The sequence below is a fragment of the Lactuca serriola genome, chromosome 4 (assembly GCF_051521515.1).
Source record: "Lactuca serriola cultivar US96UC23 chromosome 4, Lser_US96UC23_V15, whole genome shotgun sequence".
In the NCBI taxonomy this organism is placed as follows: domain Eukaryota; kingdom Viridiplantae; phylum Streptophyta; class Magnoliopsida; order Asterales; family Asteraceae; genus Lactuca; species Lactuca serriola.
Genome location: NC_136411.1, coordinates 4615943 through 4628583, shown reverse-complemented (window position 1 = coordinate 4628583; position 12641 = coordinate 4615943). Strand labels below are relative to the sequence as shown.

Sequence of the window (12641 nt, the reverse complement as noted above, 5' to 3'; positions counted from 1 at the left end):
TCTTCATGTTCCAAAGCTCTACGCTCCAAGCATCCAAGCATCCATGCATCCAAGCTCCACGTTCCATGCTCTATAATGCCTGCAAAATAAATCAAAAATAGTGAAGTACCAGACATTCTTAATGAAATATGTAATTGCCCTAATAATCAACTAAATGCAAGAATTATGAAGTAGAATGCTATAAAAAGACGGAAATAAACATGCAAAATAGGTGCATAAAATGCACCTATCACCATGGCTACCCTCTTCGGTATCTCTTCATCCAGGGACACCGACAAATCGATGAAACGTCGTATGTAGTCGCCAGTGGTACCTGTCTGTTCAATTGAAGCCCATTGTTCGAACAAATCTCCTCCCTGAATTGATCGGAACTTCTGCAAGAACAAGACCTTCATCTCCTCCCAAGTATCAATTGGTTTCTGTTTATTAGACCATCGGTACCATGGGAGCACATCCCCGTTGAGGCTTAGAACCGCCGCTTCCACCTTTTCTTCATTCACAAGCTGGTAAATCGCGAAATAGCGTTCAGCTTATAGTATCCACCCATCCGGATCGGTACCATCAAATGTGGGCATGTCCACTTTCCAATGTTTGTACTCAAAGCGCCCTCTCCCTTGGTTCGCTCCATCAAACGAACCAAAAACCAATTCTGGACCACCGCCGCCTGGACCGCCGGAACCGCCGCTTCCGCTGCCTCCTGGGCCACTGTTGTTATTTTGTGAGTTAGACCCCATAGTAAGTGTTCCTGAGTTAGGCGTCTCCATTCCCTTCCCACGATCCATCTTCTCCACCTTCCCTAGCAGAGCATCCAGCTTTCTCATCATCTCATTCTGCATGATCTTGTTGTCTTCAATCGCTCTAGCTTGCTGTTGGTTTACCAATTTCTGTTGTTGTTGTTCATCCAGGATTCTTCCTAGGTTTCTTCTACTGTCTCTAACCTCTTATCTGCTGGAACATTCTTCTATGGAGCAACCATGCTCTGATACCAATTGATAGATCCAAGGTGGATCTATATGAGAGACAATGAAAGAAACACAGAAAAGACTGAAATGATTCGAATTTGTATTGATAATCCCAGTTTTCGAGATCTGGGTATCTCCAAGAAGAAACAAGTTCTTTACACAATTCTTAGCTAGAAAATAAAGGAGAGCAATAAGGCCTACTTATACTCACAACCTGGACCAAAATGACAGAGAATTACATACGACCCAAAAGTTGTCCCCCTCCCAACAACAAGGACAACCTGCAGGGGATAATGGTCACGAAATGACTAACAAACAAAATATCAGTGACACTCCCCCTACCTGCAAGCTAATTGGAAGATGCTTTGGTAGTGGTCACCCCTCTTGGCTTGTGGGACCTCCTATGGTAGACCAGCAGGGCTTCGTGCTTATCTATATGAATAGTATTACACCAAATGTGGTGTTATATTATTCATCTCTCAAAATGGAGATGAACTTTGCGTTGTCGGTTTTAGTCATTTTGTTTATATATTTATACATTTCTAGTTTATTTTTACCTACTAATTATAATTTAAATGTAATATTTAATACTTATAATATTTTGTTATATATTAATTAGTTATAAATATAAACTTTGTTTTTTGTTCATCAAATTCTTATAAAAAATTAAATACATATTAAAATTTTAAAAAACGATAATGTATTGTATAAAAGCATATAAGTGTGTTATAAATATAATCTTACAATACATTGGAAGAATAGAATATACTATGCACTCAAAGGCCTGAATTGGTTTTTTTAGGGACCATATCAAGGACATCCTCATTCCTTTTTTTTTTTGGAAAAATAAAAGAAGATTTTCCTTTTCCTATATGTGACCTAATCATTTTTTCTTAATAATAAAGTTTGGTTAGGTGAAAAGTTGAATTTTGAAATTTTAAATAAACAATCCCCCGTCCGCTTCGCACTCACTCGCACACACACACACATAAAATAACCATGACGACATAATGGAATTCTTGGAGAACATTCCACATGGACACAAAACAAGAGTTGTTTTGTTACTAGGTCAATCAGTTTTTAGAAAATATATTAAATTACCTTTATTGAGAATAGCTAAGAATATTGTCCATATTTTATCACTACAATCTTGGAAATGGTATGGGAATTTCCAAGATTGGAATATAGGAATTTATCTAAAATGCAGCTCCAATGATCCTCAATTCTCCAAAATAAAACTCCCTAATAATTTGTTAAGAATATTTTTTTCAGATAAAAATCCTATATCCTTTTCAATTGAAACTTTGGTAAAGATCTAAACTAGGACTCTATGATTCTAATAGAGATCTAAAGCAACAAGAGAATTCTGATTTTTGTTTTGTTTTTTTTTTTTAACAATTTTTGGAATGGAAGCAAGATATCATATTGGTCTTCCTCAAAACAACTGCCTTTTTAACTTATTTTCAAAGGTATAAACTATAAAGTCGAAATCAGAAATTAAATTTTAGAGCTCAAAGATTTAAAAAAAAAAGTAAAAAAAAAGAAAGAAACAAAAACATTTTCTTTATAAAACAATTAATAAGAGACATTTTAAAAGGAAATAAAATTCCATTATTTATACGGAGAGAAATATATGAATCAAATAAAACTCAAACAAAAAAGAATTTTATAATCAACAATCAAATAGTTCATGAATCACTCAGTCATATTTGATCTACGGGTTAGACAAATTATTCAGTAATAGAAGAAGAAATAAAACATAAGATTGATAAAAGAAGCATAATCAAATATGAAATAACAATAATGAATAAAAAGAGTAACACCAAGAATAATAATAATAAAAAATAATATTGCAGAATCATCCCAAGTTTTCTCAAAATAATAAAACTAAAAATATTGAATAATAGTTAAATTTTTCATTGAAAAAATATACATGGATGAATTTCTATGTATCATTGATATATGCATAATCTCTCAACAACATTTCATCGAATCAACAATTTTTTTTTATTGATAATGATAAATACATTAACAGTAATGAAACAAATTAAGAAAATATTAATAAGTCTCCTACAATCCTTCTTCTTTTAATAAATTTAGAGTTACAAAGTCTTATTGTAGACCTTCGTCTTCACGAGGAGTTGTTGAAACAGACTCCATCGCTTGGTGTTGTCACTATCGCTTTGCGTTGTCACTATATGTTGAACTTCTAATGCCTTCGATAAGAGATTTTACAATGCAATAGGATTGATTGAAGTTTTTGGTCCATTAACCTTTCCTTCTTATTGAAGTTTTTGGTCCATTAACCTTTCCTTCCTACACCCAGAATAAATGCTTCCCTACTGTGGGTGGGTTCATTATGTCGTTTGCCTTCAGCTAGTTGAAAACTATCCATTTATATAGATGAACTAATCATATTTTTTAGATGGAATCCAGTTCAACGACTTTAGTGAAAATGACGGCCTTGCTCTCCCTAAAAGTCTCAACTACCCAAGGCTAAGGTGGATTTGTCAATTGCGGTGTTTTTGGCAATGATCATAATAGTTATGGCCTTTGCTCAAACCTACTTGATCAGAAAGATAAGGCGCTTTGATTAAAATTAAGTTCCCGAATATAAAAAATAAAGATCTTAGGTTTCAAAAGCCCTAGATATAGCCTTGCATTAAGGCACATTTCAGGAGTGAAAGGTCATAGGGCTCATAGACATTCTATAATTTTTTATCTTTCCTTTACAGTAATAGCGGGATCATATATCTTTTTTTTCTTCGAATTTGGCAAAGTGAGAACATTGCTGGTTCCAGAATAGCCAAGTCAAGTCAATTGTCAAGATTTCACTTTTTATCATATAACAACTAGATTGACTCCTTAACCTAGGGTTTTTATCAACTCTGTATCTGTATGGTTGTGGTTTTGTTGCCTATATAGTCGATCATTTTATTTTTATTACTTTTGGTTGCGTTTTTGTAATATTTTGCATTATACAAAACCCAAAATATTTCGTTAGGTATGATCTACAAGTACTCAAATCGAAACCACTTTGAAAAACTTAAAGCCAATTTGGATTTCTAAAATTTAGTTAAATAATGAGTTTATTTTGAATCCAAACCGGATATTGAAAGCCAAGGTTCAAATATTGTTTTTCCTATTAACACAAAAGGATATAAGTATAGATATACTCATATACAACCACATCGTACAAGCTTTTGTCGTGAATTATTGATGTGAAGGTATCTAAAAGAAATAACAATAGCATATTCTATGACATTAGAGAATTAGGGTTCCAAATGATTATTTAATTCAAAGAGAGGGAAAAAGAGCATCTTCAAGATTCTTCCTCTGCCCACAACAATTAAACCAAAAACATTAACTTTGCTTCTTATTTCCTCATATTTCCTTACGTTTTCCAATACCCAATTCCCCAAATTTCGATTCGAAATCATCAATTTCTGATTTCCACCCACCCACCCACCTTCATACAGAGATGAGACCAGTAGGTGAATTGGCAATTTCATCATCTTCATGGTTGCCGACATCCCACAATTCAGTCCCAACCTCACCGTCGTTCACTTCTTCCTCATCTTCGCGGCCTGTTTATATGAACTATGCTTTACTCTCTGCACTCGCTGCTTTCGCTCTTGCGCAGTCCATTAAGGTCTTCACCACCTGGTACGGTTTAGTTAATTTCGATCATTCAGGCCCGAATCTAGTTTTAATTGTATGCGAAAACTACGTCTGGATGATGATCTTTGTCTATTCGGTTGCTTGTTTAATCCGCCAATCTTGGTTTTCGTATCTAGCGAGTTGATAGAGACTCGTTTGTTGTTATCCGAGACTGTGAGCTCAGCTTTACGTCATGAATCACCTACTTTGTTAATTCGTGATGAATAAGTTACCCGATTTATTCGTGTTCGTGAAAAAGAAACAGAAGCTAAGAGTCTCTTATATCGATTTGGTAGATATGCAGGTTTAGGGAACATCGTTGGGATCTTAAGCAACTCATCGGATCTGGTGGCATGCCTTCATCCCATTCTGCAACAGTCACTGCTCTTGCGGTTGCTGTTGGTTTACAAGATGGCCTTGGTGGTTCTTCCTTCGCAACTGCACTCATCATAGCTTGTATTGTATGAATTATCATCTCTCTCTTCCTCTTCATCGTTTCTACTGTTCTATTGTATGGTTGTCGGTTTGATAATTATTTTCAAATTGGAAATTTGTGTCAGGTAATGTATGATGCAACTGGTGTAAGATTGCAAGCTGGGCGTCAAGCAGAGGTTTGTTTGATTTCTTATAAAAATTAAATTTTTATGAATTATTATGGTATAAAGATATCATCTCTTTATGTGTAAAATTGGAAAAAATTTAGGTTTTGAATCAAATCGTATACGAACTTCCAGCTGAACATCCTTTAGCTGAGAGCATACCTTTACGTGAACTTCTTGGGCACACCCCTCCTCAGGTCTGTTTTCATAAAGGGTATATTCGTCATTTTTATGTGAAGATTCATCTTTATTTACATACTTTTCGTAGGTTATTGCTGGTGGGTTGCTGGGCACGATGACAGCAACAATCATTTACTTGATCTCTTATTCTGGTAGTTCTGCTTGAGCTCTGGTAATATATATAATATATGCATCTTGAATGAATGATTCCAATTCCATAGTAGTGAAAATCAAAATGTGAATGTGAGATGGTGTTTTTATTTTTTTTATTTTTTAATCTTGTTATATGTAAAATGACACTCTTTTTATGTAGATGTGCTTTTAGTGACCATTTAATTTGTTGTTTGAGAGTATATATGATGTGGTGAAAGGATTATGTTGTTGGACTTTTTTAAAGAAATTAGATGCCAATGCTCTGTCTTGTTTTAGCGATGGAAACATATTACATAATGGTCGATTTATGATGTATTTATTATTAACAAGTGTTTTGGGGTGCTTGAACGTGAATTATTTGACATAAAATAAACAGAATTAGATAATCAACTCTAATAATACAGGATGTTTTGTTTGAAGTTGTAATAATCAGATGATCTTTGATGTATTTTATTATTTAATAAAAGGATGTTATAATAAAAGAAGGTTATAGATCAAATGATTAGAAGTATATATATATTCCTGTGTGGATAGTCGAATTATTTAAATTTAAAATATTAAAATGTATATTTATCAATTATTATAATATTTTTTACATATTATCTACGACTAATTTGTAATAATGTTACCTATAGGCTCATAAACTATTAAACTATGGCTTTTTTTAACAGCTTTTTTGACAATAAATAACAAAAAGGACTTGCAATTGTTTATATATTTGATAATTTAGCCGGTAAACATATCATTGACTGCCGAGAGATAGAATATAATGAGTTATTCACAAATATGATAAAAAAAAAACTATTTTTTTTTTCTTTCTTAAATGACTTTTTGTAATTTAATTTTATTATCTTAATCTTTGAGAAGACCGATTGGTAGTTGGGAAGAATTAAAGCAATTGATCTTGAATCAATTTTGAAAAACAATGGACAAGATAATACAATAACGTCAGAAGAATTAAAGCAATTGATCTTGAAACAGATTTCTTCTTATCAATCAATTTCTTAAGTAAAATCTTCACCTGTCACATTTCTTCTTAGATGAAAGTTAGTCGGTAGAGAAGTTAGAAAACTATTAAAAGAGTTATATTTAGATTTTTCTAACCATTTTTTTTTCTTAAACTGGTTTTGCTATTTTACAGAAGAAAAGAACACCCTGCTCGGTTTAAAACATCGATTTTTGTATCACTGGATTGTGGTTTGTCGCCTCTTTGGTCCAAAACATATGGAGCGGCCCAATTGTTTGAGAAAACTATATTAAAGATTTAAAGTAAAGCAGAGTTCTTTAACTCATTTCATTATTTAGGGCCTGAAACAAATGATAGGTCCGAGTTTTGACAATCGATTTGTTCTCTGCCTTTTTCAAAATAATAATAATAATAATAATAATAATAATAATAATAATAATAATAATAAAATGAAAATGTTTTTTTTTTCTTTTTATATATATTTTTTATTTTTTATTTTAAACCTAGGTGTTTAACGGCTTAAATTTTATTTTAAATAACAATTTTGTTTAATTTCTTTTTCTTATAGATACTAATTATTAGAAAACCATTTTCACACTTCCTTCTTCACTTATCTCAACTATTTTTTCCAAAACTTCATTATAGATCCTGAGTTCCCAACTACTTAACATATTTTGTTAGAATTTTCAAGGAAAAAGAAACTGCCCTTATACTAATATACAATATGATATTTTAAGAGTTAAGACAAGTATTTTAATTAACTTTTACTTGAATAATAATGATGTTAAGATCGAGATTTTGTCTAAGTTGTGATCGTAAGATCGGATCAAAATTGTTATTCCAAAAAAAAAGTTCGGATGAAAATTATAATATTCTACCAAAATGAAGTAGTCTTCAAATTTGCTCACACGGTCTTAGTCTCTACAATAGTCATTATGACATGATATTGATTAAGACATCGAAGATGGAGTTAACTTTAACTTTAACTTTTTAAGCATGAATTACATTTCTTATTGATGTAAACAACAAAAATTAGAAAGAAATCATCTTAAAAAAAGAGAAACAAGATCCTCAAGATCAAGTACAGCTAAACACATAAATACAAAGAGAATGACATGAGTGTCACGATATTCCGCCTAATTCGAAATGAATGAATGAAATGATGATGTTTTATGAAAGTTCTTGCAACATATGATGCTCGATTTCAAGTTAAATAGATGAATTTTTAAACCTTGCCTATATTATAAAGAATAAAAATATGAGATCGGATCAGGTTAACATCTTAATATCATAGCCGGGATCCTAAGATTCCAATATATATTACTTAAGATATATCCTAACGTGATCGATTGTTTTTATTTTATATGATTTTAAAATGATAAAAAATGAGATCTTAATGACCATAGAAATAACTATCGGTTAACTTATCATACATACTTATAAAGCTAGCATTTTTTCTTGAATCTCATGCATTTGAAACCCCAATTCTTTTTCCTTTCACCACATTCATTTGAAACTCCCATGACTTTTCAATTTTCTTATAATAATAATTATAATTTGGTAATTAGGTTAAATAAATATCAAATCTAAAGTGTATTCATATATAAACTAAATTTCAATATTAAAATAATATCTTTAATTCTACTTATAAAATTATGTTTTTTAACTTTTAACATATTATACTTAATTTATTAGTTTTAATATATTGTTGGATGTAAACCATTATCATTTTAAAGGTATAATTTTTGAATAATTTGTATAAAATAATTAAATTATTAATTGAAATATAACATTATAGGCTCAGCTTAAATATAAATTTTATTTAACTTAAACAACCCAAAGATTATTTTATAAATCGTTAAAAGTGATAAATTGTAGTGTCTTTCTAATAATAATTGTAAGTTGGTTAATAAGGTTAAATAAATATCAAACCTAAAGTGTAATCATAAATAGACTAAATTTCAATTTTAAAATAATATCTTTACTTTTATTTATAAAGTTACGTCTATAAATTTTAACATATTATACTTAATTTATTAGATTTAAAATGTTGTTGCATGTAAACCATTATAAGTTTAAAACTACAATTTTTGAATAGTTTTGACAAAATACTTAAATTGTTAATTTAAATATAACATTACAGTGTCAACTTAAATATAAATTTTAGTTCCACTAAAAAACCAAATAATATTTTATAAATAGTTAAAAGTGATAAATTATAGTGATAAATGCAAAAACTAAATTGTAATATCAGTTTAACTAAAATATTTCCTAAATATATTTATATAATCGTTAAAAATTTTCAAATAAGTAACTTAAAATAACTTATAATAACAATAGTTAAAAATAACTCTATATAAATGATTATAATGTTACCTTTATAATCAAAAAATAATGTTTGATGTTTTAAATAATTATAATGATAGAAATTAAAACATTAAGCAAATAAAATTTAAAAAATTAGTTAAAAATAACAACGATAAATAATATTAAACCATATATAATATTTAAATTTATTGATGTGTAACTCGCTAGTAGAAGTCATTCAAATGATTGAGATTATGATGTTATAATAGATTTATATATTATCATATAATTCAAAATAATCAATATATTATATCAAATTAATATATGAATTATTATATCAAATTTAACAACAACGTTAGTGTTATATTTTAAAAAATATATATTTGTAAAGACTTCAACTATATAGGTGTTTCTGCGCATTACAATGTCAACTAAAATATAAATTTCAGTTCCATTTAAAAAAAACTAGAGAATATTTTGTAAATAGTTAAAAGTGATGAATTGTAGTTATAAAAGCAAAAAATAAATTGTAATTTCAATTTATCTAAAATATTTCTTAAATATATTTTTATAATTGTTAAAAGTTTCCAATTAAGTAACTTAAAATAACTTAGGGGTTGTTTGTTTACCTCTTAATGCCTCTTAAAAATAGAGATATCTTAATTTTTTCAATTAAGAGTGTTTGACAGCATCTTATTTTTTGCCTCTTAATTTTTCAAAAGACTCTTAATATTTCAGATATGAGTATGCATCTGAAAAGAAAAAAGAGGCACGCGTATTTCACTTTTCCTAACCTATCCTCTTCAGTCTTCACCCTCCTTTCTTTTTCTTGCAGCCCTCAAAAAGACCCGCCTCCATCCTCTCCGTTGCACTTCACAGAGGACCATTGCCGGCCGGCGCACACACCACCTCTGTCGCAGATCACCGTCGACACCACCGCCCCTTCTCCTCCCACTCACCCCCACTCCGTTCTGCCTCCCTCCGGCTAGAGACGCCGCCTTTCTTCCCCTCGCACACCGACCGCCACTGCCTACTCCTTCCCCTCAATCGCAGTAAAATTTTTACTGTTTATTCTACAAAAATGTGGAACCATTTTTAACATATAACAATTTCTGATGATTTCGTTCGTTCATATTGTTTCTTAATTCTGATGTAAATTTCCAGGTAGAAAACATGAGATAGCAAGGTTCCCAAACTATCATTCCGTTATAGATGAATTTCGTTATACAAATGTTGTTTATTATTTCCATTATCCAAAGATTAAAGGATACAATCTGTAAAGTGTTTTTTATAAAGGTGTTTAGTGTTCACATAATTTTTTGAATGTATTTGGTTTGTTGATTGTGTATGCAAGACTATTCGATTTTATATAATGAATTATGCACATGAGGTGTTCGATGGAATGCTCGAGAGAAGTTATTTATGTTATGGTGAAGAAATTATAACTATACATATGGATATGATTTTTGTGTGTGCTTTGATATTAATTTTAGTTTTAATTGACAAAAAATTGCTTATATATATTATTAGATTTTAGAACATGTCAATTTTATATGTATTTCAAGTTGTTTTTGTTAAGAGGGTAAAATGGTCATTTTTATTATTTGACACAAAAATTCAGATGTTCCAAACAAACAACATTTTAAAAATTCAGATCTTAAAAATTCAGACCCTCTTAGAAATTCAGACATCTTAAAAATTCAGATCTTAAAAATTCAGATCCTGCCAAACAGCCCCTTACAATAACAATAGTTAAAAACAACTCTATATAAATGATTATATTGTTAGCTTTAAAATAAAAAAAAACAATGTTTGATGTTTTAAATAATTATAATGATAGAAATTAAAACATTAAGCAAAATAAATTTTAAAAAATTAATTAACAATAAAAACAACTATATATAACATCAAATCATATATTATATTTAATTTTATTCATGTCTAAGTCGCGGGTAGAAGTCATTCAAACGATTGAGATTATAAAATTATAGTAAATGTATATATTATCATATAATTCAAAATAATTAGTATATTATAACAATTTAGTATATACAAATTATTATATTAAATTTAACAACAACGTTATTGTTATATTTAAAAAATCATATATTTGTAAACACTTCAACTGCAACGCGCGGACATTCACCTAGTGTATAATAATCTTTAACGTATCTCACATCGTCGAAGTGATATGGCTTATAAAGCGTTATATCTGTTTGAGTCTTATTTGTCTCCACAAAGGCAAGGGCTCTTTTAAAAATCTATATATTAAATTAGAGGAAAATTTGACAAAAAACAACTGTTGGAATAACAGTTCTTCCGTCCTAGAGTCCCTAAGTCACATGCTTCGATCCTACACATGCATGTGCAAAATATATTAAGTTATAAGTAGTTATTTTTGTATCTTCTAGCAAAAGTTAATTAATTGTTCCAAATTAAAACATCAAGTGGATGATAAATGATCCATGTTGAGTTTTGATGATGACGGCTAAAACTTTAATCCAAGTTAAAAGATGTTGATCTATACTATCTTTTGTCGTTATTACTTAATTTATATATAATTACAAAACCGATGCAAATAAAAATAATGATTTATTTTTTAATAAACGGTTTAGACCGGTGTTATAATATATAGTTATTTGAATTAACTAGTTGTGAGACCCGTATATTATAATATACGAGTTGATTAAAACAAAATGTTAAGTACGAACGATTAAATATAAATTTTATTTGAATTTGAAATTGAAATAAGTGAAAATTATGAGAAAAAGACATGCAAAGAATAAATTAATTAAAATTATGTGTTTAGTGTATACTAAAGAGAAAATGACAAAAATAGCCAATTACACTAATTGCATTACAAAAATAGCCAAAAAAAATCGGGATTACATATTTAGCCACCCATTTCGCAGATGAGAAGGTCCCATCTGCGAAATGGGCATCTCATCTGCGAAAGTACAAGTGCCTGAAGCACAGTTGTGCTTCAGGCACTTGTACTTTCGCAGATGAGAATTTTTTTTTTTTAAATTTTTTCGGTATAAATAGGGGTAATTTCGCAGATGGAATAGGTCCCATCTGCGAAATCCTCTGATCCTATCTGCGAAATGATGAATTTTTTTTTTTTTTTTTTTTTTTTTTTTTTTTTTTTTTTTTTTTTTTAAGGTTGACTACGAAATGAATTGGTTTGACTACGAAATGGGCTTTGGTATATAAAAATTTTTGTAGAAAAAATATCATTTTGGTTGTTATTTGGTTTGTGAAATACTCTCTATCTCTACAATTTGCTCAAAAAATGATTGAATATTTGGTTTGTCTTGTAACCGGTGGGAGATGGCAAGTTAATGGAACTAATCTGGAATACATATGTCCACAGGGAGGTATTTCTGAATTTGCTTTGATATTTTCTGAGTATATTAGTTATAGTGATTTTGTATCTATGGTAAGAAGCAAAATTGGTTTGTTAGACAAATATAGAATTAGTCTTCGTTTCCACCATCCTGAATTAAATTATTATATAGCTATAGTTGAAGACGTGAATGTTAGAATGTTGATAAACGTAATCAAATGTAGTGGAGGAAGGGCTGTGAAAGTGTTTGTGGTGGTTGATGAAGTTGAGGAGGTTAATGGGGGCGGTGAAATTGGAAACGAAGTTGTTGGTAATTTATGCAGTTTTAAAGGGAGCAACGATCCGATAGGTACTTTCAATACTCCTAGTGTACCTCAGTTTCACAGTGTTGCTGAAAATGTTAATGTTAGTTATTCACCTATTCAATATGTGGATCCCGAGAATTACAAGTATGTTGGTGATGATGA

The 12641-nt window shown here is 30.0% G+C and overlaps 1 protein-coding gene across 1 annotated transcript; it reads left to right on the top strand.

The window, feature by feature from the left end:
• The first annotated feature begins 4191 nt into the window (after positions 1-4191).
• LOC145100933 (uncharacterized) lies at positions 4192-5829 on the top strand. The gene is made up of 5 exons (XM_079038075.1): positions 4192-4628; positions 4927-5083; positions 5183-5233; positions 5326-5418; positions 5490-5829. The coding sequence occupies exons 1-5, from the start codon at positions 4444-4446 to the stop codon at positions 5565-5567; spliced, it is 564 nt and encodes a 187-aa protein (XP_078894201.1). The 5' UTR covers positions 4192-4443; the 3' UTR covers positions 5568-5829.
• Positions 5830-12641: the final 6812 nt, after the last annotated feature.

What these genes read in the sequence shown, in the direction of transcription:
- LOC145100933 (XM_079038075.1), top strand. Translation starts at nt 4,444, where the DNA reads ATGAGACCAGTAGGTGAATTGGCAATTTCATCATCTTCATGGTTGCCG. An exon ending in CACTCATCATAGCTTGTATT is followed by an intron (nt 5,084 to 5,182) that starts GTATGAATTATC and finishes AATTTGTGTCAG; the next exon opens with GTAATGTATGATGCAACTGG. An exon ending in TTGGGCACACCCCTCCTCAG is followed by an intron (nt 5,419 to 5,489) that starts GTCTGTTTTCAT and finishes TACTTTTCGTAG; the next exon opens with GTTATTGCTGGTGGGTTGCT.